A 25999-nucleotide genomic window follows, 5' to 3' on the forward strand; every position below is an offset into this window, starting at 1 on the left:
GCCACGCCTTTATGAACCACATCCAAAAGTAACTTCAAACTATGCATCTCAATATTCTCTTAAACTTTTGTATTTAAATTTTTTTGGCATTTCTCGGAACAAATGAGATAATGAGCTTTACTCTATAGTTGACTCACCCTGTACATCTGCAGAGTGTTCTAAATCCAAAGTGCGATAGGGATTAACTTTGAAATTTTAAGACTGACAGTGCATCAATTTTCAGTGTTGTCAAACAACTACTTTTTCAGTGTTTTGCAGACCGTCATCAGAAATCAATAAATTGCACTAATTTAAAAATTGATTTTACAATTTACATGTCAACGCTGTAACATAATGGGATTAAGCTTCATTGGGTATTAGAGAAATGTAATAGCGGTACCCCAATATTGTGTATAAATCTATGTCTAAAATCTCCCCAAATTGCGATGGCAGACATTATTTCGCGTTAATCCCGGCATTGGTCACGGGGCCTTTCGAGATCTACTTTTTAATGTTCCATTGTGGTTTCCAATCATAACCGGCTTACCGCTATAACTCCCCACTAAAACGGACCTAAACCATTAAAACCCCAACTTAGATTTATCATTTATCTTCGGTCAACTTCCATTAAAGCCATGTTTTGGCATTGTTTCTACATTTTAAACGAATTCAATTCGGAAAAGTGCGCGCCTGTGTCAAAGGTAAAAACACTCAGGATTTGAAGCAAACCCCCTGACAAATGGTTATGCTTATGAGCAAAGATCAATCTTTATAAATGGACGCATATTGGTTGATCCAGAACGGGGGTTTAGTCGCAGAGCGGAAAAGGCTCGCAAATTTAAAATGCATGGAAACGTCATCGATACAACAACTAGCCATATTTTATGATTGACTCGAGGCGAACCCTTATAATCTTGAATCTTTGCCGCACGATTGGGGATCGTGAAGAAAACTGACCCTTGCTGGACCTCAAATTCGATTTAAAACAGGGTGGACCTTTATAATTCCCTTTAGAGAAAGGCACGCGACTGGGCGCGTGGTCTTTTAATTCCCCTTTGTCATTTTAATCCCGGTATTTCGCTTTTGCCGTAACCGGTTACGCCTAACGTTTAAAAGTCGCGTGTTTACCTTTCAAAAACTCGTTAAATATTAATTTCCAGGGTTTATCACAGAAAGGTCAATCTGTTGCTTTTATGTTTTTTACTCCAAGATGATTGAATCACCAAAAGCAAATCTAAAACGATATGCGATTAATACATCAAAACCAAAAACGTAATTACGAAAGCCATGTGTGACCGCAGACACGTCGTACATAAAAATGATTTGTTGTGGACACAAAACAGGACAACATGTTGTACAAATTATCTTATATGAAAGTGGACACGCTGGACCCCGGCCAAGTTTTGTATATTTTGAACTTTAATAACAAAACTATGAGTTGTTGCGTTGGGGTGAAACGACTTTTTCATAACACCCTTCATTTATCTTTTTTTTATATGTCCGGGATTACAAACATTCACTGACGCCTTATGTTATTCTAACATGCACGTTTAGTTCGATTCGCTTTTAGAAATAATCAAAAGTCATTCCTCTACGGTTATCGAAGAAGAAGATGGGATTAACTGGTGTATAGAGTCGAGTTCACATATGAACCGTGCAGAATAAAGGAGGATAAGAATCTGAAAAAACTTAGGGTGGCTGAGTTCAATATATCGTTGTCTTTTATCTTAATTTATTTTTGGCTTCTGCCATGATCTCGCTGTCATAAAAGTTAATCAATGCAGCAGAGGAAAAAAGACGTTTGAATAAAAAAAAAGTTTCATAAAGAAGGAAGTACGACCCACATAAATTTCCTCAAAAGGAATGTTTAATAAAATAGTTAAAACGGCCACCGCAAAAGAAATTCCTGAACGTGCCAATCGAAAAATCCGATTATGCCGAGAACATCGAATCACAATATTTATCAATTATTCACAAGATTTTCGCCGCTGCGGTGGGAGACGCCTTTTGCTCAATTCCCCGCGGGACGCCGAGGTATGCATTAAGTGGTTTTTTCTTTTATTTTTTCCCTTTCAATGTCGTATTTCATCATTTTACCGCTATAATTTTCCTTAGAAACTGTCCGATTTGGCATTATATGATTCCCCGTAAATAATACACAATGTGTTCCAAGTTTCTGCTCTTGGAAACTATACACAGAAAAGGTTAAATAGGGTATGTTTTCGAGATTTTTGAGATATCGAAAATGCTTTTTGATAGGTTTCTCAGTGACTTTTTTATGACAATCCTCAAATACAGGAAATAAGAGCTGTTAAAGCTGTATTACAGCTACAATAACCGCTTAAGGACTTTTTGCTGCCTTAGTGCAGTTTGACCGATATCCTTTTACGCGACCCTATACAATGAAAATGTATATGAGCTGTTTAATTATTGGTGTAATGACACTTGAGGACTTTGGTGCTGTTATTCCTTGCAAATACCATTAAAAGGAAGTAATTTTTGTTTCTATAGAGTTGAAGGATTTCGCCAAATATCATAAGGGGAACGTTGTCACCTTATTACAAAAAACCTTGATTAACCCTTTACAAATTGACAACCTCATACCAAAAAATTACTTGTAGTTCATAATATTTCACAAATAAAGCATGGAGGAATGGTTGATGTTGTTGTATGTGTCATCTAATGAATTCCCTAATTAATACAATTTGATTTTCGGATTTCCACTCCTCAAATGTGTTAGCAAGTATACAGAGTGTCCCAAAAATAAAAAGAATATACCGTCCCCAGAATGATATCGATGTTAAGTTTAAATCCTGCCCAAATGAATAAGACAAAATGAGAAATTAAACAGGAAATATCACATTGCCCGGGCATTATTAATAATACTGAAAGTCATACGAACATTTGAACTATAACTAACTAACCTAACGTAACCCAATCTACTAACTAACTTTTTAATAAACCTCGTAGCCAAAATAGATATTCCTGTACATTATTATGTATTTGGACAGTTTTTTCACAAACAAGTAATAATATATGGTTTGATATATCTGCGATGCACCAAATGTACAGGGTAATTCAAATTCGACCCTTACTATTGGGATCTCGGAAACTATAAGAGATACGAAAAAGTGTAAATTAGGGCAACATTGCGCAATTTAAAACTGAACGAAGAACCGTTTTAAAAATAACCATCATCCAAAAAAAACTGGATTTTTTATTTTTTGTTTTTATTTATACCTTATACCTTATTTGCAGAGATATCCCAAAACCGAAAAAACATTTTTATTGCCACTTTTTATCAGCTATACGATGACGGTTTCATATTTGCCGCCCGACGTTTCGCCTGTCGGCAGTCATCATCAACTTTCTTTTTTGTTAAGGACGCCATACTGGATTTTTACACGACCAAATACAGAATTTTATTCTGAATTCAGTGATATATGACACAACTTATGATTTGCTTTATAAATGACAAATTAATTTAATAAAAATTTATTTTGCCTTAGCTGGGTTTGAATACCCTCAAAAATTCATGTTCTCCATGCCAAAATTAGTTAAAACTGTCCCCTTGACACGTCTGAATCCAATATGGCGGCGGTATAGTAAGCCAAGAAAACCCTTTATTTGAAGAAAATGTCGGTGAATTTTTCTAAAAATAAATTGATTATTAGAAACATTCCGTAGACATATCATATGATCGTAGGTAGCTAATAAATGGAGCTATCACGTGACGTTGAGCGCGCACTGTTAAGTTGCCCCGTTTGGCCGCTAGAGGCGTCAAATTTGATTACCTTTTTACGGAAATTTTGCTAAATATCTCGAAAACGGTTTGAGTGAGCAGTGTGAAATTTTTACTATGTATGCCCCTCAAAGAGACGCTTTTTTTATTAAATATAACATTTTTCCATACAACTCACCGGTTGACCTTAAAAAATAAAAAAACAAATTTTTTTACGTTTTTATAGGGGCCACCCCATAATTGTTTTGGAAAATGTTTGAAAGGAAAATCGAAAATTTTAAAACGGTATTTGGTTTATCTTTAAATTGAGCAACTCTTATACTTTCTGAGATCCCAATGGTGAGGGTCAAATTTGAATTACCCTGTATACCAACCAAATGTAGCTCCAATTCTATTTAAAGATAATTGTTTTTAAGTCTTGCATTTTATAATTTTTCATAAAATTGCGTCCTAGATTTCTGTAAAACAACATGTAATAGGATTGACTTTACTATGTTGTTTATACGAATCGATTGAAGCTCCTGATGAAGATAAATAAAGCATTTGGTACACACGACGCGGAATACAGGGTCATTCAAAAATTGGGGATGCTTTCACCAGCAAATAGGAATTCAAAATTAAGCAGATGTGTTAAAGTTTAAAAACAAAAAAATAATGAAAGCTGACAAACCAGTCGATAATTAAACAAAATTTTGTAGGTGTCAATACGAGGGAAGTTCTTAATAAACAAAAATTTGTTTGACACATTTTTTGAAAAATTGTAGTACCCACAAAGATCTTATTGTTGAGTCCTATTGAGAGAGAATAACCACAACTTTGGGAAACACCCTGTATATTTGAATACATTTATAAATAGTATATTATTAACCAAGGTTTAGACAGAAGCTTTTATTGACCGCATGTCAAGACATAAGGTTAATAAAAGCTGTCTAAACCGTGGATAATATAGCATTTTTTCCACTATTAACAATATTTTTGATGGTCCTTTTATTGAAAATTTAAAAATTTAAGATAACAACATGAAGGGACAACCCACCGCCCTCTATACTAGAAAGCCTAAAATGTCACTTTTAATGGCGGCGTTAGCGGTTTTCGTTTTATACACAAACGTATGCAGATGCAGTAAGAAATATGTATTTTTGTAATTGTTTCGTGTAGTTGATTGCAAGTTGTGAGTGAAAAATCAAAAAAATGTTCATTTCTGATCCAGATATGTATAGATAGAGCTTTTTTACACAATGAAGTCCAGCCTAAACAAATTGGTTAGAACATTTGTCCTGGAAAGTACAACACACAGCAAACTAGTTTAAACACTGTTCAATGTAAGAAAATCTGTAAATCCTTGAAACTAGGTAAGCAAAACTGGTAAATGGTTCTTATGTTATTACCAAGAACATTCATTCAAAGTTATTTTTGTTGCTCTCACAATGAAGGATGCCTTAAAATGTAACACACATACCTGTGCATGTAACAAGTACCTAATAAGTTTACTGTACTACAAAGCTCTTGTACCTACCATTGAGTATAGTGTTGGAGTAAAATCATCCCACTTCAAAGTGTTCAACCACTGTTGAGTTAGATCCGGTTTTTTGTAAAGTGAAAACCTGACACGGTTGGGCTTTTTCCTGAATTGCTGTTACAATGTGCTTGAAAAACTTATGAACGGCAGCAAACAAAAATAACTTACGCAAATATCCTCAAGTTTTGATTTTAAACCGTAAAAATTCATCTAATCCTCAAAAAACTCAATTTCCACAATACAAACTGTCACCATTATTCTCGCCATATTGGAATTTTTGTGTGGACAGCCTAATTTATCTGTCTCTGTCAAGTCAAGTATATTTCATATGTCAGATGTCTTAATGGACATTGACATTATTATTTACCTAGGTCAATAATATTTCATTTTTGTCGTGTTTGTGCCAGACTATAACTAGAGATTAGACTCTATTTTTGACCTAGGTCAACAATGACCATTAAGGTAGAGAAAACTAATTTCTCAAGTTACTAATCGGTCAATAATGGTATGTTTATTATGTTAGTAGTGGAAAAACGGTTTTATATATATAATCAATGACAATGAAAGCTGGCAACGTGACCATTTTATCAAAAAGCATCATTGACCTGATAATTTTGAAATTTTTAGAACTGTGTGTTTTATTAAAAGAAATACAGGAGTTAAATAGTGGCAACACAGCGAAACTACATAAGAAAATTCAATACCAATTTCCAAATGTTCTAATGATCATGATGAACACACCGAATGGTTCTGGTGCAACACACATATATCAAACCACGTAACATTGAACTATTATATAAAAAACATTCTTAAAAAACCGACATTTTGTCGCAAATCGGTTTCCAGATTAAGGAGTAGGACACCCTGTATTTATAAAATGTAATCTTAACCAAATTTTGTTCGTTCTACCCAAAATTAATTAAAAACAGCAATGCCACCATAAGAAAATTTAAAGTTGTGAGCTTTTCTGAGGTCAACAAAATACCATTGCGCTTTTGACTGTGTGAAAAAAGTTATTTTTTGACAGCTGTCAAATGAATCATTGAGAAGATATAACCCAAAAACAAAATGGTTCTATTAAAGTGTATTTTTTATATTCTATAATGCAACACAAATGCTGTCAAAGAAAGTCAATTATGTTCATCTTTTAATCAAAAAATAGTTGAAAATATCTAAATTCAAGGAAAATAAATTACCTAATGACATAATCTAAAAAGTTTGTTGACTTAACCCGTCAATTAACGATTTTTGAGCAAATGCATCAGAAACCTAGATTAAAGGGGGAAAAAAGTATAAAACATTTACTTAATCTTTTCTGTAGCTTGAGATATCACAATTTGAGACACTGTGTAATTTAGCAAAAAAATTATCTCAACCACAGTTTTGGTAATTCAATAAACGACATGATGTACTTTTAACTGACCAATTCACAAAATAACCGTTCATAAATTAAAAAAAAAAACGGCAGTATTAAGGCAAAAAATTACCACATGGAATGACTTATATTATAAAAACATGAAACTTTAATATATGCAGATCGACGTAAAATATGAGGTACCTATTATAAATAAAAGCATGAAGACGTAAATATTACAGTAGCTGTTTAAATTGCAAATTTAGTGACTTAATAAACCTATCAGGAAAACAAATTAATTTAAATGATTTGTCTTAACGACGACAATGTGCATCAACCACCGAGCAAATCAAACGGTTAATATCATGATTAAAATTCAAGTTCGCGCCGAGAAGTTAGAGAAATTTATTCACACAGTATGTCGACGAGAAAGAACAATTTGTAGGAAAAATAAATTGTGAAGCGGTATGCTGCGGTTTGCATGTTTACGTGCAAATAATTTGTAAGATCGTACATAAACATGACACCGCCTCAACAGGTGTCTTTCACATTGAACTCTTATATAAGTGTGAAAAATAGTGATTTGAATTTGTACTCACCGAGCATTTACTGAAGAAGGATTTCCCACGTCATCGACACTAGGTTTTCTGGAAAAATTGAAAAAAGCGTCAGTATAGCACATTCCATTCACATGCCACAGCATTTTGTTTTGCAAATTACTTATGTCACTTCTCGCACCAACCATCCTCTCTTTAGAAGAGGACAAATGCGACTAAAGCCCTAAGGGCAAGATTTTCCTCCCCTGTATTCTTAGTAAAGGAAGTGTCACCCTTAATACGGTTTAATATGAGTAGTTTTATTAACAGTTTGTGCTATTTAGTTTTAAGAGAATAAGAACATAAATATTGTCAGTAGGGCCATTAAAGAAGCAGAAAACGACTTACATACATAAATCGCTCAGCAACTACACGAGATCCATCTAAATCCACGTAGGTACCATAGAAGCCAATCAATATCTGATTTCATTTCAGCAAAAGAACAAAGAAGCGCAGTTCTGCCTTTTTAAGGATTAATCCGATTGATTCCGCACGTGCGCTCGTATTGTTATCTCTCGAAATAACTCAGTTGAGCTAGTTCAATCTGACCATACGGTATCTAGGTGGTGACATCCATTATTCAACCTTCCTTTCAATTAATGGGCATCGAGACTTTCTTGAAGTACGCTTACCCATCGCAGTAACGTAGCAAAAACTTCAGAAAGCAAAATTGAGTTTTTGCTCTTGCTTCATCGTTGTCCGACGAGAAACGAGAAACCTTCCGCATCGAGCTTCTAATAAAGGAGATTTTTATTAAAAATGGGAATTTTTTGCCAACCCGAGGCGCCAACAAGTGCTCTACGGAATGCCATCAAATATGACAACGGGCATTCCGTACTGCTCGTGTTCTGTTTATGAGATATTTAACTGCTCTATAAATCAACACCCTACCGAAAACGCGTGTAATTAAGAGCGTAGTCAATTTACCACCGCAACCGGACAGTTTTCACCCTGTTGCCAGATTCATCTTTTTGATCCCACTCTAATTGAGCTGATTTTGTCGACAGATTCATGTATAATATTTTATCCAAAATCAGCAGTGGAACTATGTAAGGGAATAGAAAAGAAATTTTTTTGAAATTCTGTTTCAATTCTGTAGAGGAAAGATCTCTTTTGTTTTTAGGGTTTTGTGGTAGGGTGCAACATTTTTGAGTGAGATCTACTAAAAACCATTTATATGCTTGTCTAAAAGCAATGTTATATTGATTTAAAATTTGAATTTATTGACAAAATTGATTTCTTATTTCAGAAATTTAGGAATTGGTTTAAAAAATTGTATCTATATTTTTTTTCGGCCAAGAAAAAAATCTAAAAAACTTTAAGTCAAATACATTAGAGTAATATACCGTTAGTTTTATTCAAAAAATGTGGCCGATAAAAAATATTGGTCGAAAAATGGGAGTGCGCATGCGCCGCGACAATGTTGTCGCATCTTTAAAATTTTTCTGATGTAATATGGACAATCATGTGACAGCATTAATAGATTTTATTATTAAATAATTCTTGTCTGTAATTTTTGAAGTTTTGTAATATAAAGTATGATTTATACTAAACCATTGTTAAAAATATTAATCCCGTAACCTTTAAGTTAGAATTGAACCACAATATTGTACGAAAAAAGAGAATAAACGTAACTATTGGCAACACCGATGAAAAATATTGTTTTGACATATTACTTTTATAACCTTATTTTATAAAATTGGCATTTCATTGGTGGGCACGTTAGCACGTGATGCACAACACACTAGAATCAGACTTATACTGCGCATGCGCAGTAAAGATAATTCAACCAATCTCCAAATTCACAGCCTACTAGAGGCCACCTTTTTAAATAACAGCCCATATAGGATATTGTCTGTATATAACTATAAAGTATTTGGGTAAAGTGTAACTCTAGTGAACCGTTAGACACCCTCAAAGTTGGTTTAAGCTTGTCAGAGGTAAATTTAACTGGCAGTCAACCTAATCTGATTTATGAACTTGTCAAATATCACTTAAAGTCATAGCAATGTTTGATTTTTTCATATTTAACCTTAGTGATCCATTTGACGTAATTATATAATTTAACTGTCAGTTAAGTTTAACCAGCTGATAGACCTGTAATTTTTTTATCAAGTTTTGCAATTTTAGCTTATTTTAAGGCAGTTTTTGGAGTGTCGGTTAAACTTACCTGAAGGTGATTAAGCCACTTAAATTTTCCACAGAAAAACGATGTAAACCAAGCCTTATAATATTAAAAAGCTATTATATCTTTTTTATTAATGAATTTTTTTTGGGTTTATTTTAAGACAGTTATTAGAGTTTAGGTTAAACTTATCTGGAGGTCCCTTAATTCCTCTCTAAAAAAATGGTGTAAACCGAGCAGTAGAATGTCACAAAACACTTAAATATTTTTTATTAATTAATTTTTGTCATTTTGGACTATTTTAAGGTTTACACCATTTTTAGTGGGGAATTTAAAGAGCTTAACCACATCTAGATACGTTTAACCAGAACCCCAAAAACTGCCATATAATAGACCAAAATGAGAAAATTTACTAAAAAGGTTTTGTTAAGTTATAAGGATCGGTTTACACCATTGTTTAGTGGATAAATTAAAGGGCTTAACCACTTTCAGATAAGTTAGATCAAAACCCTAAAAAGTGACCCTAAAAAAACTCAAAATGACAAAATTTATTAATAAAAAAGTTGAAGGTATTTTTAAGGTTATAAGGCTTGGTTTTCACAATTTTTTATTGGAGAATTTAAGGAGCTTAGTAGGTACTAACCACAAAAGCTGCCTGGAAATAGGCAAAAATGAAAAAATTATGCCTAAACATCTCGCGAAACCCAAATTTCGTTTTTTTTTTTCTAACTTAAAATATCGGTCAAAGTAAACTTAACAGGGAAATTCTTACATTTTTTTATACTAAAAACTTACTTATGCTTTAAAAAATTAGGTTCTAATGTATTAAAACAAACAAATATGACTCTTATACAGGGTGTTTCAGAATACGTATTACAAACTTATACCATGTAAGAAAAGCAAAAACAAACAGAAAATGCTCTACATAGAAATGTCATGTCAGAGGTTTAGTTTTCGAGATACAGGCTGTTAAAGTTGTACAAAAATTGACATTACTATGAACTACAAAGTTGACGCTTTTTGAAAGCAAACTGACAGATAAGCAACTATTAAAAACGAATTGTATCACCATCGACATTTGTTGTTGAGATTTTTCTCCTCAAAATTGCCTTTTCTACATGTTCTATAACTGTAATACGTATTCTATTGATGCAGCAGTTTTGTCTACCCACGAGAGGCTTCAGCTATCCATAGAGCATCTCTATCTATTGTTTAAGCTAAGAATGAGGAAACTAAGTATTTATTTCTTATTTCATCAGCAAGACATAAAAACTATCCAAACAAATCTAAAGATTTTATGAAAATTTTGTCAAAAGCAATACCTTTTTGATTTTGACTTTTGTAGGAAAAAAACTTGGCAACTAGGCGAAAAACTGTAATCAAACTTCCCTGGGAAAGTTGGCCTCTTCTTGAGCTAATTAAACGGCTAACGTGGGATTATCTGCGGTCCAGCTTTTATGGAGACATGTACGGAAGAGGGATTATCATCACATTATTAGTTAAGACGCCGAAGTTGGACGCGCTGTGATTTTTGATAACATATTGTTTATGTAATTATGTCATTTCTTAGGACGTTAAAGAACAAAAAGCGGTCTGCGGGTTCATTTTTAGACAAAATCGCGGGTCCCCTTATTCCGAGGCAAATTACCCAGAGTCGACAAGCAATCATGTCGGGCAATTTCATAACAGGTTTGGATTTAAGGTCGATAGAGTCGCTCCGTGGTACCTAATCGACTCGAAGGTAATTTATAATCGAGTTGTTGTCTTTCGCCACTTTCATTAGATTTGCCACATCGCCAGAGTTATTTAATTAAATTTGGAAAATATAAGAAAACAAAAAAGAAGACTGCACCTTAATTAGAGTTCTATTACGATCGCAAAATCTAACTGAAAGTAAAAATATCCAGCGGTATAAGGGACTTGTCCTCTACCGAACATCGGTGTTGAGGCTGGTTAATTTATGTCGCTTCCTAAAATGGAACTAAATATATAAACTTCGAACAATGGCCTCTTTTTTCGCAGAGTTTTTCTTCTTCTGTCAATCGAAGCCAACGTCCCAAGACTGTTCCTTTATATACGCAACAGCGTATCTTATTGTCGATTATTAAGCTTTACACATCGAAGTACCGAACTTAGAATTTCTTTCTCTCTCTAAGGGGATAAATAGCCAATTTGCTTCCTCCAATTAAACAAAAATTTATTAAAAGCAATAAATAAAGGTACAGAAAATCAATGTTGTTTCTCCAAACCAATTAGGCCTTAATAGGTAGTTGCAGATTGCTGAAGGTTAGTGACATATATGGTCTTGTATTTGTTTCGAGAATCGATTGAACGGTGGCCCATATGATATTATCTGGCGAGCCAGCCCGACCATTCTGCATGGTCGGCAAGCCAGCTCTTTTTTAAACTCGGACGATGGTATGCTGCATTGGACCTCACCTATAAGCCCCTACCAGTTTTTAAGCCACGGAGATTTTTCGCTTTTTATACGCACGTGCTAACCCTGTTTAATACATCCGTTTCGTCCACATGTTTCTTTCTTCATATTACATATAATATAATATTGCTTCCAGCAACACTAACTTTAAATTGCAACTAAATACTACATGTCTGATTTAAGAATTATTCAAAAGGAATATTGTTTTACGTTTACGTCATACTTCATCAAGAGCTGTGATAGGCCTGCACGAATTGACAAAATCGTGTAAAACTCAACAAACTTTATTAATGAAGAAAGAACGAAATTAAAGACTCGTCTGAACTAAATTATAGAACATAACTCACAATTTTTTTGGAAATACTTAAAAAAATGATATGACTTCACGTAAATTATATACTCTAACATGAATGAAACACAAAGTTTTAGCTTGGTCAAGTTTTCTAGGTAGCCTACATAGTAATAGAAAATATCGGCATCGCTTTCCTATTAGGGTTATTCGAGTAATCATCTTCTGTGCTGTGAGCATACAACGTGGAAAATTTAAAATTATTGCAACAACCACTTACTGTACATATTATACATCCTGTAGATAAGTAACAAGTTGTGAATCTATCGGAGTACAAGATAATAATAATAATATGTATTTATTTAGCAGACGTCTATCCAAATGCATACCAAAATACTTAGCATCTTCTGCTTGTGAAATCTGGCAGTTGTTAATTGTTCCAGGCATGTTTCTTTCCGTAGGATAAATGTCACATAAACTTCATAAGAGTTACTTGTGTTTTGGTCTTATATATTTTCCTGGTCAAGAAATTCAGGAGTAAGCAAATATTTTTTTCTTATCTTCTCTCAAAGTTTTGCAAACTAGATAAGATGTCCAATCCAAGAAAAGTGCAAGACAAGATTTCTTGTGTTGTAAAACACTAGAACGGACTTCATTTCGTTTAGTTTCATTCGCTTCCTTAACCATTTTTGTATTTCATTATTGTTTGTATTTGTATACTTGTAACTAGAGTTACATTTTCGGCGCGGCTCGGATGGATATGTCTCGGTGGAACCGTTGGTGTGTAGATCGAACATTTTCCCCCAGCCTGTTTTGAGACCTGTGGTACCCCCTACGCGCGCCCCACACACTCAGCTTGCAAGGTGACCGTAAAACTGAGAACACCCGGATGTGTGTTTTGAGGTTACTGTAGACGTCTCTGATGGGCATCACGGACTGTGTTTTGTTGCTTGAAAAAAATTTTCCTGATGAAGAAGCCTCAGCATTGAAACGTCGAAAAAATACACACGATCAAGCATTTGATCTGTGTTTTATTTATGGACCACAACCCAAGAACCCACCATAGTAGTAATCAAAGGGTCCAAGAACAACGCAACGTTGAGAGCAACCTTCCATCGGCTGGTAAAACGATTGAGGCGCACAATGAGTATAAACAAGTACAAATGTGCTTTCCAAATGTGCAGCTTCTTTGAAGTCGGAATTTCTAAATATACTTGAATCTTCTGGTTTCGACTTTCTTGGAATACGTTCTTCTGTTCCTTCGTTGCCAGATTTAACTTTATTTTTTATAGCAGTTCTGTTATGTTGCCTCTGTTTCTTTTGCTACAAATTTCTCTTTGAGGATTGGTAGCATTTTGCCATCAGTTAATTAGACAATTAGAAGTTTTGCAAAGTTCTCTGTCATTTGGAGTTGTCAATATTGATCCCCATTCTGGATGTAGTTCCTTGCAAAAAATTTGGTTTCCTAGGGTATTATAAAAAGCTTCATATTGTTTCCTCTTGTTGAGGTATTTGGGTGAACTCATTTGGTGCACACTGTATACTGCTTCGGATTGAATTTAACATTTTTACAAATTTAAAATAAAACTTCTTTACAACATTTACGACGGTAGCTTAAATAAGTTTTGAAAGTAGTCTTAAATTGTTGAAAAAAAAGGACTGACACGTTATTCAAAAAGTAATTAAATCAAGCGATGGACTAAAGAAAGGCAGGAAAAATTACTTAAAGAAGCACAAATCTTTGAACCACAAAACAACATTTTGAGAGTGCTTGTTGACAACATATTGTTATCCAAAGTTGTCACACAAAAATAAGTCCAACTTTAAAATACACATAAAATTGTTTTTCAAAAATTACGCTTTAAAATATTAGCATAAAATGCACTGTATATCATTTCATCAGATCAAGATCATCAAGGTTTTTAAAATCGGCTGTTCAATTTTAATTCATAAGCAGTTTAGTTGTAAATTTGTGACAATTACGTTGATGAGAAATGAATCAAGAGATTGTATGAACGAGATCTGCCCATGATCCTTTCCTGATAAAAGAACCTTAACATAAACAAAAAAAATAACGCAATTTAAATTAAGTAGAGGTCGTTTTCGAATTTTTTCTTCTGCTCATATGCCGGTCCTGTCGAAAGCTTTAATGAGGAGATACCGGCAGAAGGGCCGCCGCATGCGACCAAAACGGCAATGGTCCGAAGACGAAGACTTTTTGCCGTCAATGGGCAGCGCGAGTGCAGACTACGAAAAACACACTCATACCTAACATATTTCCGATCGATTAGGAAACTCGCAGGAATATATTCAATGCTAAAAACCTAGCCTTCGACACTTGGCGGCAAAGAACGAATTGTATTATTACGACTAATTAACGATCCTGCCAAGCATTATTGGAAGTTCAACGATATTGGGTAGTAGTAATTCAAAGTTAATCGAAAATTAAAATTACCTTAGTCCGGTGCAGGACTGTGTGACAAAATAAAAACTTGATTGACCGGTGGCTTGCTGGTAACCTAAATCGATCGAACTCCCGGACTGCCAACAAACCATTAAAACAAAATCAATAAAAGATCGATGTTCGTCGAGAAACCTTCAAGGGAACCCAATAACCCAAAATACGCAGTGATTTTTTATTTTGATTTTACACTATATCGTGATGATAGTCCAAGCTTACCTGTCAGTCCAACATAAAGTGTCGTCTCGATATCTGAAACAAAAAAAACCGATCAGTTATTCAATTAATGGGGGTCATAAAACAGGAAATTTCTTACTTAAGAATCTGATAACAATATTCAAAAGGCAAACAAACGAGAGCCCCCGAAAGGGCAATATGTAAATTGTAACATAATTATTCGAATTAGTAGGATTCGAATTATATTTTATAGGGTCGTTATTTAATTAGTGAAAAAGTGAACAAGGGCCTTAAAGGCGGCCAGCCTGGCAAAACATGAGATTTCAATTAAAGGACTCTTAAATAACGAGGCTGACCCGACATTTATAAAATGTACCAAATATGTCTGTCAAGAACCATTTCTACACACGCAAGCGCCACTGAAAGTAATGTTTTATTTTATCTCTTTTAAATTACAAACCACTGACGTACAACACATACGATTTTATTAAAAAATAATTATACACGTATTAGTTTAAAGGTTAAAAAAACACTTAATACCTATATAGCACTTCGATAATAATAGCGTTTTGACGAAACGTTTGTTTAGGCGGTAAAGACAACTTATTTTTCTAACTTGGAAATACTACTTTTTGTTCGAAAACGACCAAAGTCAGTACTATCTAAAAAAGTTTGCATCGTCGGCAAGCGAGGGTAAGTTCATAGAGACCTGCTGTCACTAACTGCTACCAGACCTGACCATCTTTGGTTGGAGGTGATTAAGAAGACATTCAGCCAAGAAACATTGCTCGGTCTTATTTTATTTGTGTCCGTTGCATTCAGTAAAAAGTTTGGCTTTAGGTCTACAATGTACATTTATCATCATGGTGTTAATATCGCTATACTCCCGTTACATTCTATCTTTTATTAACATATTTATATTTCGCTTTTTATAAATTATATTTATTATTATGTTATAACTGAATTGTGTCACAAACTGTGCCTCTCACTTTATGACTGGTTATTTTCAGATATTCACAATTGATGTCAACTGAACTGATATAGTTTTGAATAAAACATTTCGTTGAGGAATATTTTTGTGATTCCACTGTTGCTGCATCTACATAAAATCAGTAGCAACGTTGGATTTTTCCGACAATTCTAGTAACTAAGTCCTTTTCAGCTTTTGCTACTTAAACTAAGTATTATAAGCAGTTGCTCTATGGATTTTGTCGTTTTCGAGATGTTAGCTTTTTAACAAGCCAAATTCTAATGTTATGCTAGTGCCACGGTGTTCCTAGATATGATAATTTGATTCATATCTGATTGTCCTCATCAAGAAAAAATCAAAGTAAATAAAAACCTCTCATACAGCTCATTTGTACAGCCTGCTAAGGCATACCAGAAGGATCACCCCTACCCCTATAACCATTGCTGCACAACATTTTCTGTTATGGCATTCTAAATAAATATAAAACACAAGACATTCAACTCCGTACACACATTTTACAATATGCAAATGATAAAGCACTAATATGCCACCAGAAACGACTGAAAAGAACGTTTAACGAACCGCAAATGCTTCAAGATAGCATAAGCAATGTGGAGAATCAATATCAACCCAACTTAAACCCAGTACAGTATATCTCCAACAGTACAAATGCAAAACTTCAGTATACAACCACAGCCTACAGCCAGCTAAATACTTGGAATTACAATAGACTCCAATCTTAATTTAATAATCTTAACAACATAATCTGCAAATTGCAGAAAGCACACTCTTTGACTAGAATTCTATATCCAAATAATCCACTGAATGAACCCTCAAATTCTCTTCTTTATGAACTAACCAAAATCCAGCTTATAATGGAACGCTTGCACTTCCAAGAAATATTGCAGACATGTCTTAAAACATTTTAACTCTAGAAGACCTATCCAGAAGGACATCAATAACAGTTCAACGTCATATTATACACATTTTAGCTAATAGAAATAGATGACCTTTTTTAATTAGAAAAACACTATTGTACACCAATTTTGATACATTTTGATATGAAATTAAGGTATTTACTTAATTAACTATCTGTGAGGATATTGCAAACAGTGCTAAGATTTCTACAAAGACCAGTTTCTAGAAGAACTAGAATACCCTACCTCTTCCCATTTTCCTTTGTCTTCTCTATTATTCAAATATTATTTAATTTAATATTTCTTCTCTTTTACATTTCAAATTTTTGTTTTTATTTTTCGACTACTTCAAAGCATTTCTATTTTGTACCATTTCAATATCATGTAATAATGATATTATTTTGCTCTGTATTCATAGAACTTAAAACATGTTCCTTCAAACTTTCTCTATGTTTTATTGCTCATTGATGCCAACCATTCTCTTGCCTAGTACAGTTCTTAATTCCAATTAGCTGTTCAAACATTCTGGTCTACGCTCTCAACATTTTGAACTTTCTCATCCAATTTGCCGTCTTCATTTTTTTTTATCAAGGCTCTCAATCTTTCAGTTTGAATTGGACTTATTCTCCTCTTTTGTACAATCAGAAATTAAAATTAGTTTATGTAACTAATTTCTTTCACATTTTCTTGTTAGCACAGTGTCGTTTAACTTGTATTTTTCTCATTTAATTGTTTTACACTCACACAACACAACTCCCAATTTGCTGCTCAAAAATATCTGCCACTTGCTCGGTTCTGTACTCTCAGCATCTTTTCTCCTCTATCAAAAGTTTGAATTATTGTGTTCTTCCTATTCTTCCAAATTCTTTCTCATATTAGCTAATGATGCTATATGCCTTTTATCAAAGGACTTTGCTGCTTGCACTGCTCCCGTTTGCACCCATCAGCAATGTTAGGCTTGTTGTGTATTTGTATTTATCTATAATTATGTACCCACCACTACTCTTAGACGTGACATGAGTATCATCTGCATAGTATCTTCAGCAGGTATTATTAAGAAGGCATATTATTCAAATACATAATAAAAAGGAGTAGGTTCAGATGAAAGAAGAAACCAACACAGTAAAAATTCTTCGAGGAGTCAGGCAAGGCTGTATCCTGTCACCACTCATAATTAATCTCTACTCGGAAGAGATCTTTAAAGATACCCTTGAGAATACCGATATAGGAATTTTTCTGAATGGAAAACGAATGAACAACATCCGGTACGCAGATGATACAGTGGTTTTCACTGACAACATAAACGACTTACAAGAACTAATGAACAAAATAAAAGACGTCAGCATTAGTAAAACCAAATTCATGGTAATCAATAGAGAAACTGGTGGAAGATAAGCTTAGCGATCAACAACACACCAATAGAAAGACAGACTCCTCCGATGATTCTCGATTCTTTTCTATGGGATGGAATCATGGACATTAACCGAAGCAACACAAAGAAACTGATGCTGAGAATATCATGGGTGGACAGAATGATCAACAGGGCAGTGATGGAGAGAATGAAGAAGAACTTGGAAGTAATAAACACCCTCAAGAGAAGAAGTGCCACGGACATATGAGGAACGAAAGCAAATATAAACATTTCATTTTTATAATCATTTCTTCTTCTTCTGCGGCGTGTCCATTAATGGATGTTTGCGATCACATTTGTCCACTCTTCCTTATTACGTGTGGTATGCATTAGTTCTTGCATTGTCCTCAGTCCTGTCCACTGCCTAACGTTGCGGAGCCATGACATCTTTTTCCTGCCGATTCCTCTCTTTCCCTCAATCTTCCCTTCAATTATCATTATCAGGAATTGGTATCTCTCGTTGCGTATTACGTGGCCCAGGTATGCTGTTTTTCGACGTTTAATGGTGTCTAACAGTTCGCGGTCTTTATTGATTATTCTCAAGACCTCATCGTTGGTTTTTCTTGCAGTCCATGGAATCCTCAGTACACGCCTATAGACCCACATCTCGAGTGTTTCCAGCTTGTTCATAGTGCTCACCCTTCAGTGTCCACCCCTGTCAACACTGTCCAGACATAGCATTTGACAAATCGAACTCTCAAGCCAAGATCGAAATCAGTATTGGTGAGCAATTTTTGGAATTTCATGAACGCACTGCGGGCATTTTCAATCCGGCATCTGATTCCCAGTTTTCACACAGCTACGTTCCTGGATATTTAAATTTATTTACTCGATCTATGGGTTGATTCTCATATGTTAGGCTTGAGTTTTGAAATTTTTGTGACTTTCGAGTAATTATCATGAATTTAGTCTTCTTGGTGTTGATATTGAGGCCCATATTCTTACTGCATTCCCCGACAGTCTCAAGCACATCCCGCAAATACTCCATGTTATCTGCAATTAGAACTGTGTCGTCCGCATAACGAATATTGTTGACCCATACACTATTTACCTTAACGCCCACGTTGCGTTCTTCTAGGGCTTCCTGAAAGATAGCTTCAGAGCAAATTGAAGAGAAGTAAGTGGGGAGAGAACACACCCTTGTCTGACCCCTCTACAAATTGGTCTTGCTTCTGTGAGATCGTTACCAACTCTGACTTGAGCCATTTGGTTCCAGTATAGGGTTTGAATGCAGCTGATGTCTTTTTGGTCTATGTCCATTTAGGATTTGGATCAGTTTATGATGTTGGACTCTGTCGAACGCCTTTTCATAAGCGATGAATCACACAATTTTATTTCAAACCATCTTGAATTTTTGTTCTTATTATTGTCACAGTCTAGGTACGAGCCACATCCAATTTGGCCAAGACTATCTTCACAACTAATGGTCTTATAACACTTATTGTTGTTGGTAGTAGTCTCTTCCCGGCTGTTGATAGCTATTGTTACAATAATGTCAATAATGTTTTTTTTGTCTATCTCATACCTAGGCAATAAACAAATGCTGGGCTAAAGATTTCATTGACAGGATTGTCCTGCAATTGGCGATCTCTCCAGTTAGCTCTTGGCCAATGGGTACTTTTTGAGAACACAGTTGTGCCAATCGATTTTTATTTCCTGGAGTTAGCCAGTGTCCACAGCCAACCCACACGAGACGTATGTCATTTTCCTGAGCAAACGCTCCCAGAGTTGTTTTTCACTGCAAAACCAGTTTGGCCATGCTGACAGCTGGGCTGTTTGAACAAATGTTTAGTAGACCCTTCTGCTATGGGGTTAGTAGTTTCAACTCACAATACAGGATCGCCATACACCTCAGTCTGGAATACTGTTGTGTATGTGTTAATGTATCCAAGGCAGGTTAGTATTTCACAAAACAAGAAATTTTGCTTCGGTTGGTCAATTCTTGCCTTGTTTTGCTAGATAAGATAAGATACTTTATAAACTCTTGCCTTGCATTAAACATCTTATCCATATTCACAAGACGCATCTTACAGTTGTATATTCTTGTCTTTAGAGATAATAAGACATTTCTTTTTCTGAAACTAATTATGACATGGATACACCCTAAAGGAAGAAAAAGAGGAACGCTATGAACATATGAAGTACCTGAAAATAATTAGTCAAAACAAGATAATTTTGCATTACGACGTACTTATGTAAAAGCTTAACCTTCTCGAGTGCCATTCCGACGGCTTTGCAAAGAAAACCCTAACTTGTTGCATCGAATTGACGGTCTATTGACAGACAACGTACGACCGGTACAATGTAATTTTTATACCGGCCCTCTCATTTATTCAAACCATGCGATAAATAAATTCGCTCCACAATGAGACTGGCGCATTTCTTTCAATTTCAACGTCGATCTTTGTCGGGTTTACTTAAAATAGATGCTTCGAGCTACCGCTACGATCTTGGACGATTAGTGACATGTTTAATTGTTTTCTTTCTGTAATTATATCTCCTAAAGAAGTCCATACCTTGTATTACCACATGCTCAAATAGTTTTTGTCTTTTTACTCTACTCTTAACGAACTCTAATCACCGAGAATGTCGACCGTAGTTGTTGGGGAAACAACCTACACGCATCAAATCAAATTGGTTAAATATACGCCGTCAAAGTAAACATAAAGTCATCATATTGAGTACCTAATTTATTGAAGAAATACAGGGAATGAAGTAATATCCAAAACGAGGCAAATAAGAGCTTAAGCTTGAGTGATGGGGAAATAATCGACGATTGTTTGCATTGCACAATTTCCCATCAAGTGACGTGTATGCGGAAATTGGTGCCAATCTCGGGGGAAACGGGCCATGTAGAGCCACGATTAGATATCTACGGCACAAAAGAACTTCCCGGCCAGATTTAATAAAGTAGGTGCCGTCTTCGATGGTCTGATATACTTCTCGATCCCTGATAGCTTTTTATTTGCACTTTGGCGCAGAGATGGATTGTATTTTTCTCAATTTTCATTTTTATTGAAAAGCATCGATGCCTCATTTCCAAATGAATTGTCTTTTATAATTTTTTGAACACAGTAGGTACGTTAAACCTTTTCTTGAAACCAAAATGCGTTTTTTGTAAACATTTTTCATCTTGACTAATTGTGATATTAAATTTTGGTTTTTCTTATTATAAGTTCAACTAAACAATCTAAACTTTTTCTCCCGTTATAATCCTGTTATCTCTTATCTGTGGGATCACTGTACATAAAAACTATTAGAGCTGTATGAAGAAACATTCCTGTTTGTACACGGAGTTTATCTGAATTACCTTCAAACTAGTCAATCTAGACTTAGACAGAAAACATACAGTATGTCCCAGATTCGAATCTCTATACAGGGATCTCGCTTCCCGTAAGAGCTACTGGAAAGGTTAAATGGGGAAAGTTTTAGAGAATTTAATAGGCAATCCAACACCGTTTTAAAAATATTTAATTTTTGCTTCGTTTTTGAATTATTTTCGAAAAAACAAAAACGATCATTTTCAAGAAAGTGCTGTATTTTCGCTAATTTTAAAAATTTTAAAATTTGGCTTAAACATTGTTTTTAACTTTTTAAGCACTAACTTTCTGTGTTTTCAGTTCCGACGTTTCGGTCTCGAGATACCATCATCAACTTCTTTTTTTCTTATGGAGGCCATTTTGTTTTTTTATCTAGTTACAAAGAGAACGTTTTTTGCATTAAAATGATGTATTACGTGTTACAAAAAAAAATGTACTTTTATGTTAAAAAAGCTAAAAAACAGTAATTATTAATGCAAAATCTAAACGATTACAAAATAATGAAAATGTAGTATGTAATTAAGGTCGAAAGTAGCTTTCAATCTAACCAAACGTAACTTAATCTTAATCTGATAATTTTTCAAAATATCTCCCGTTCGCTCGTCGACACTTTTCGCAATTCTTTATATTATATTTTCTCATAAATCTCATTCTTAGCATGACCACACAGATAAAAATCTAAAGGGGGAACCGTTTAATGCAATGACATTGTTTCCAAAATTTTCTCTGTTGAAACCATAATTTTCTAAAATCAGCTTCATTTGGCACAATTTCTCGAAGAGCTGGTAAGATCTCAGCTCTCAATAAATCCAAATACCTCTTTCTATAAAGATTATAATCAAATGTAAATGGCCCTACTAAACGATTTCCTAAAATGAGAAACTTTGCTCAGTTACTGAGTCGCAACTTTATTATGAAAGTAATATTTTATTTGCATACCAATGATTCCACACCAAATATTTAAGCCAAATCTTGTCTGCATCCGTCTTTGAGCAATCTCATGGGGATTCTCTACAGCCCAAAAATATCTGTTGTGCTTATGAAAAATACCACAATTAGTAATCCTGCTTTCATCAGTCCATACAACAAAATTAGAAAATTCATTCATTACATTTATTAATGTGGGATAATCGGTCTCCAAAAGTCCTTGTACAACTGTTGGCTTATAAGGATGATATCTAGAAGTTTTAAGAACTTGGTGAACAGTTGGTTTTGGTGCGTTTACATCTTGTCCTACCATTCTAACAGTGGCGATTGGGTTTTCATTGACGGCTTGCAAAATATTTCGATTCCGGATTTCATTATGAAGACGGTATGATCCCCTCGGTTTTTCAAAAGCACCGTATTCTAATAAATTAACAACTAGATTTATAAAGTGGGTCTTGTGAGGTTGGCGTCATTCTGGATACGTCTCCAAATACCTAATTGAAGTCACGTCTGCGTTTCTGTTGGACTCAAGATACAGTGCCAGCATGTCAAATGTCTCTTCATTAGAATACTTATTTTGTGGCATTTTAATACAAATATTAATTACAACCACGAACGAAAGCTTATCTGTGCAACAGTTTTGAAAAACCGAATAAAAATAAAAAAAATAAATGTCACTGTCATATTCCACAATGTATTAAGTCAAAGCCAATTTAGAATCAAACTGTTTTTTAGCTTTTTTTAACATAAAAGTACATTTTTTTTGAAGCATGTAATTCAAACTAAACTCTTTTTAACTAAAAAAAAAAAAACAAAATGTTAATGATGGTATCTCGAGACCGAAACGTCGGAGCTGAAAACGAAATACACGGAAAGATAGTCCTTAAAAAGTTGCTCTAACAATGTTCAAGCCAAATTTTTAATTTTTTAAAATTAGCGAAACTACAGCACTCCTTTGAAAATGGTCGTTTTTGGTTTTTCGAAAATAATTCAAAAACGAAACAAAAATAAAATATTTTTAAAACGGTGTTGGATTGCCTATTAAATTCTCTAAAACTTTCCCCATTTAACTTTTGCAGTAGCTCTTACGGGAAGCGATCATGGACATACTGTATATGATTAAAATATTAGTACTTTTTGATGATTGTATTACTTTTGAACTTATAGAAAGTTGGCAACAAAGCATGTTAAAGTTTGAGCACTATTAACCACGGTCGGATGACTATATTCAGTCGAATAATCGGTTGGTTAACTCCAGGCCCTTCGGGCGATTGAAATAGCCTAAACATTACTTTTGCACTTTATCGCGCCTCCTCTATGGGAATTCTCGATGCGAGTGGGATCGATTGGGAAAAAGACTACGCTTTTTTAAAATTCGGTTTTGGTAAACAAGCCGCAATAAAGGCCGCACCTTAAGAGTGATTTTTTAATTAATGACATATCAATTTTAACTGCTTAAACGTGGAATCGTCAATATGAAGAAAGCTCAAGGCGAGCGGTATTTAAACTAATGTGTTTGTCCAGTCCAAACATTAGTCGCTATACTAATAAAATAAAACATATAGCACCTGTTCCTGTCGGGGTCATTCCTTTTTACATCCTATTTGCCCGCCTCTCTTTGCTTTATCTTGGGCGTTCGAGTGCCTTTAAGAATAGAAAGTATAAATACTCGGGGGTATTTAGTACTTATAAATTTCTAAAAGCTTGCAATTCAATTAAATCGTTAAAAAATAAGCGTTTTACGGGAACTACAACGTTAGCTTCCGAAGTAAATTTTTAAAGAGGGCATAACAAAGTGAACTGTCCTTCGTATCATAAAAAGGGAGTAACGAGTTTTTTCCATTACATAAATTGTGTACTTTTGTGGCGGAATACATTACGGATCTTATATGGGACGGAGAACGAGCACTTTTGGGAGTAAAGAAACGACGGAGACTCTGCAGTCGAGTCTTAGTTTTAATCTAATTGTTCGAGATGAAAAATTGCGTGTCCTTTCGTGCGCTCTAAAAACACACAAAAACGGCGAGTACAGGACAAACGCTGAATACGAAATTTAAATGCAGCGGCCTGGGTACAGTCCATCAATGTCAACCTCGGAGACAGTTCGACATGATTTATAACAGTAACTCGGCAAATCTAAACGTAATATCCAATTTATACTACAAATAGCCGGTAATATACATGACGCGGTTTATTAACCTGTTTTTGCTTTTTTCACAATCAGTAAATAAACTTAAATTTAAGACTGTTTTTCTGAGAAATATTCTTGGTGGAGTCAAAGGTGACGTGAATATGTTCGGATGTAATTCGTGCTTTCTCATGACATTTTCCGCTACAAATGACCCCTTACTCGTGTTAAGCTGTTGTAATTAACCTTGTTGGTTTTATTAAATTTTTGTTTGAATTCATCAGATTTGTACTGCAAACAAAGTAGTTTCGTATGGACTTTCCTTCTAAGTGGTATTAGACAATATCAAATTGGCTCATATCAATTTTCAGTTTGACTTAAATGAATTATAGTGAGATCAATAATTAGATAAGAACTAACCAATAAACCACAATTTTTGAGAAAAATCCAGTGCAAACCACTGACCATCAAGGAGGGGGTGGGAGGAATGGTAAGGGTACAGGAAGGGAAAATCGCAGGGGTTGGAAAAGGAGGACCTAAAAAAAGTGGTGGAGGTATGGTTAAGTTGGCCATTCAAGTACGTATGGTAACCTAAAGCTCTGTTTCAAGCACCTTAAGAAGGTTTAAGAGGTGACCCTTTTCACAAACGTCTAAAATATTGAACCCCTGTTCAGTTGTTCAGTTGAAGGTGTGGTCTCTCAGACAAAGATATCGAGTAAAATTAGACTTGATATTGGTGATATCTGGGTTTGGGTTGTTCAAGATGTAGCTTTATCAGCCAAAAGAGCAGGCTGGTTTCCGACCTGGATATGGAACTAACAACCACCTCCAATTTCTTAAAGTACTTATGGAAATATGATGAGGAAGATGAGGAGGAAGATGGATCAGTCCCAAGATGAATTCCTGTCCCAGGACCAAACTGTGCAATGGGATTCTACGGTAATCCGTTCAAGCTACAATTCGGATTCAGGCAGTTCCAGTGGTTGCGGAACCAGATGTCAGACCCTGACGTTTTGCCTTAACCGAGGACCCTTAGAAAGCAAAGATATGAATGAATAAGGTCTCTGGCTATCCCAAAAGAAGCTATAGATTAGCTATAGACCTTTAGTTGATTAACCTTAAACAAGGGTAGGTCTTCCCTTGTGGACACGAATGGCTTAGCTGGCTCTAACCTGAGCGGGCATATTTCAATAAATTTGATCCAGAAAGAGAAAGAAAACTTACCTCTGCCGCAAAAGAAAGCACTTCAAATCCGCATAAGCGACAACACTTAAAAACCCGCAAAATCCTCAACAAGTGAGTAACAAAGAGTCGTTGAAGTTGACACAACTGCAGCTAAAGCTACTGGTCAAGAGAGCGTCAAACGCGACAATATTCTTTGGCTGGGAATGCGGCCTCAGATAGATGGGTCAAGCAAGACTACTGCTTTTTACCCTCCCATCGCTGTAGACCAAAAGGATAGGTATGGAAGAGGAGTCGTTAGAAGTCCAGAAATTTTCTATTTCGGGAAGTTCCCAAGGTTGCATCGGCATCCTCTGTCCTGGGAGAAGCTGACGGAGGGGCTGTTCTGGCGCTCTTCTTGTCCTCCATTTCTTCCTTCTTCGTCAGCTCGTCCATCTCTGGTGGTCCTGGCAAACTATAGGATGT

The 25999-nt window shown here is 35.0% G+C and overlaps 1 protein-coding gene and 1 long non-coding RNA gene across 3 annotated transcripts in view; one reads left to right on the plus strand and one right to left on the minus strand.

Moving 5' to 3' along the window:
• The window catches only part of LOC145739058 (uncharacterized), a 239962-nt gene that overhangs the window by 169646 nt on the left and 44317 nt on the right, over positions 1-25999 (plus strand). The window lies entirely within an intron of this gene.
• trh (PAS domain-containing protein trachealess) overlaps positions 1-25999 on the minus strand; it is a 145907-nt gene that overhangs the window by 96225 nt on the left and 23683 nt on the right. For both annotated transcript variants that reach the window (XM_081993835.1, XM_081993836.1), the window contains exons 2-3: positions 14722-14754; positions 7194-7241 (exon numbers count right to left, since the gene is read on the minus strand). In XM_081993835.1, coding sequence (XP_081849961.1) covers positions 7194-7241; positions 14722-14754 — 81 coding nt within the window. The remainder of the gene's footprint in view (positions 1-7193; positions 7242-14721; positions 14755-25999) is intronic.

Source organism: Ips typographus, linkage group LG16 (assembly GCF_016097725.1).
Source record: "Ips typographus isolate SLU linkage group LG16, UJ_Ityp_2.0, whole genome shotgun sequence".
NCBI classification, from domain to species: Eukaryota; Metazoa; Arthropoda; class Insecta; order Coleoptera; family Curculionidae; genus Ips; species Ips typographus.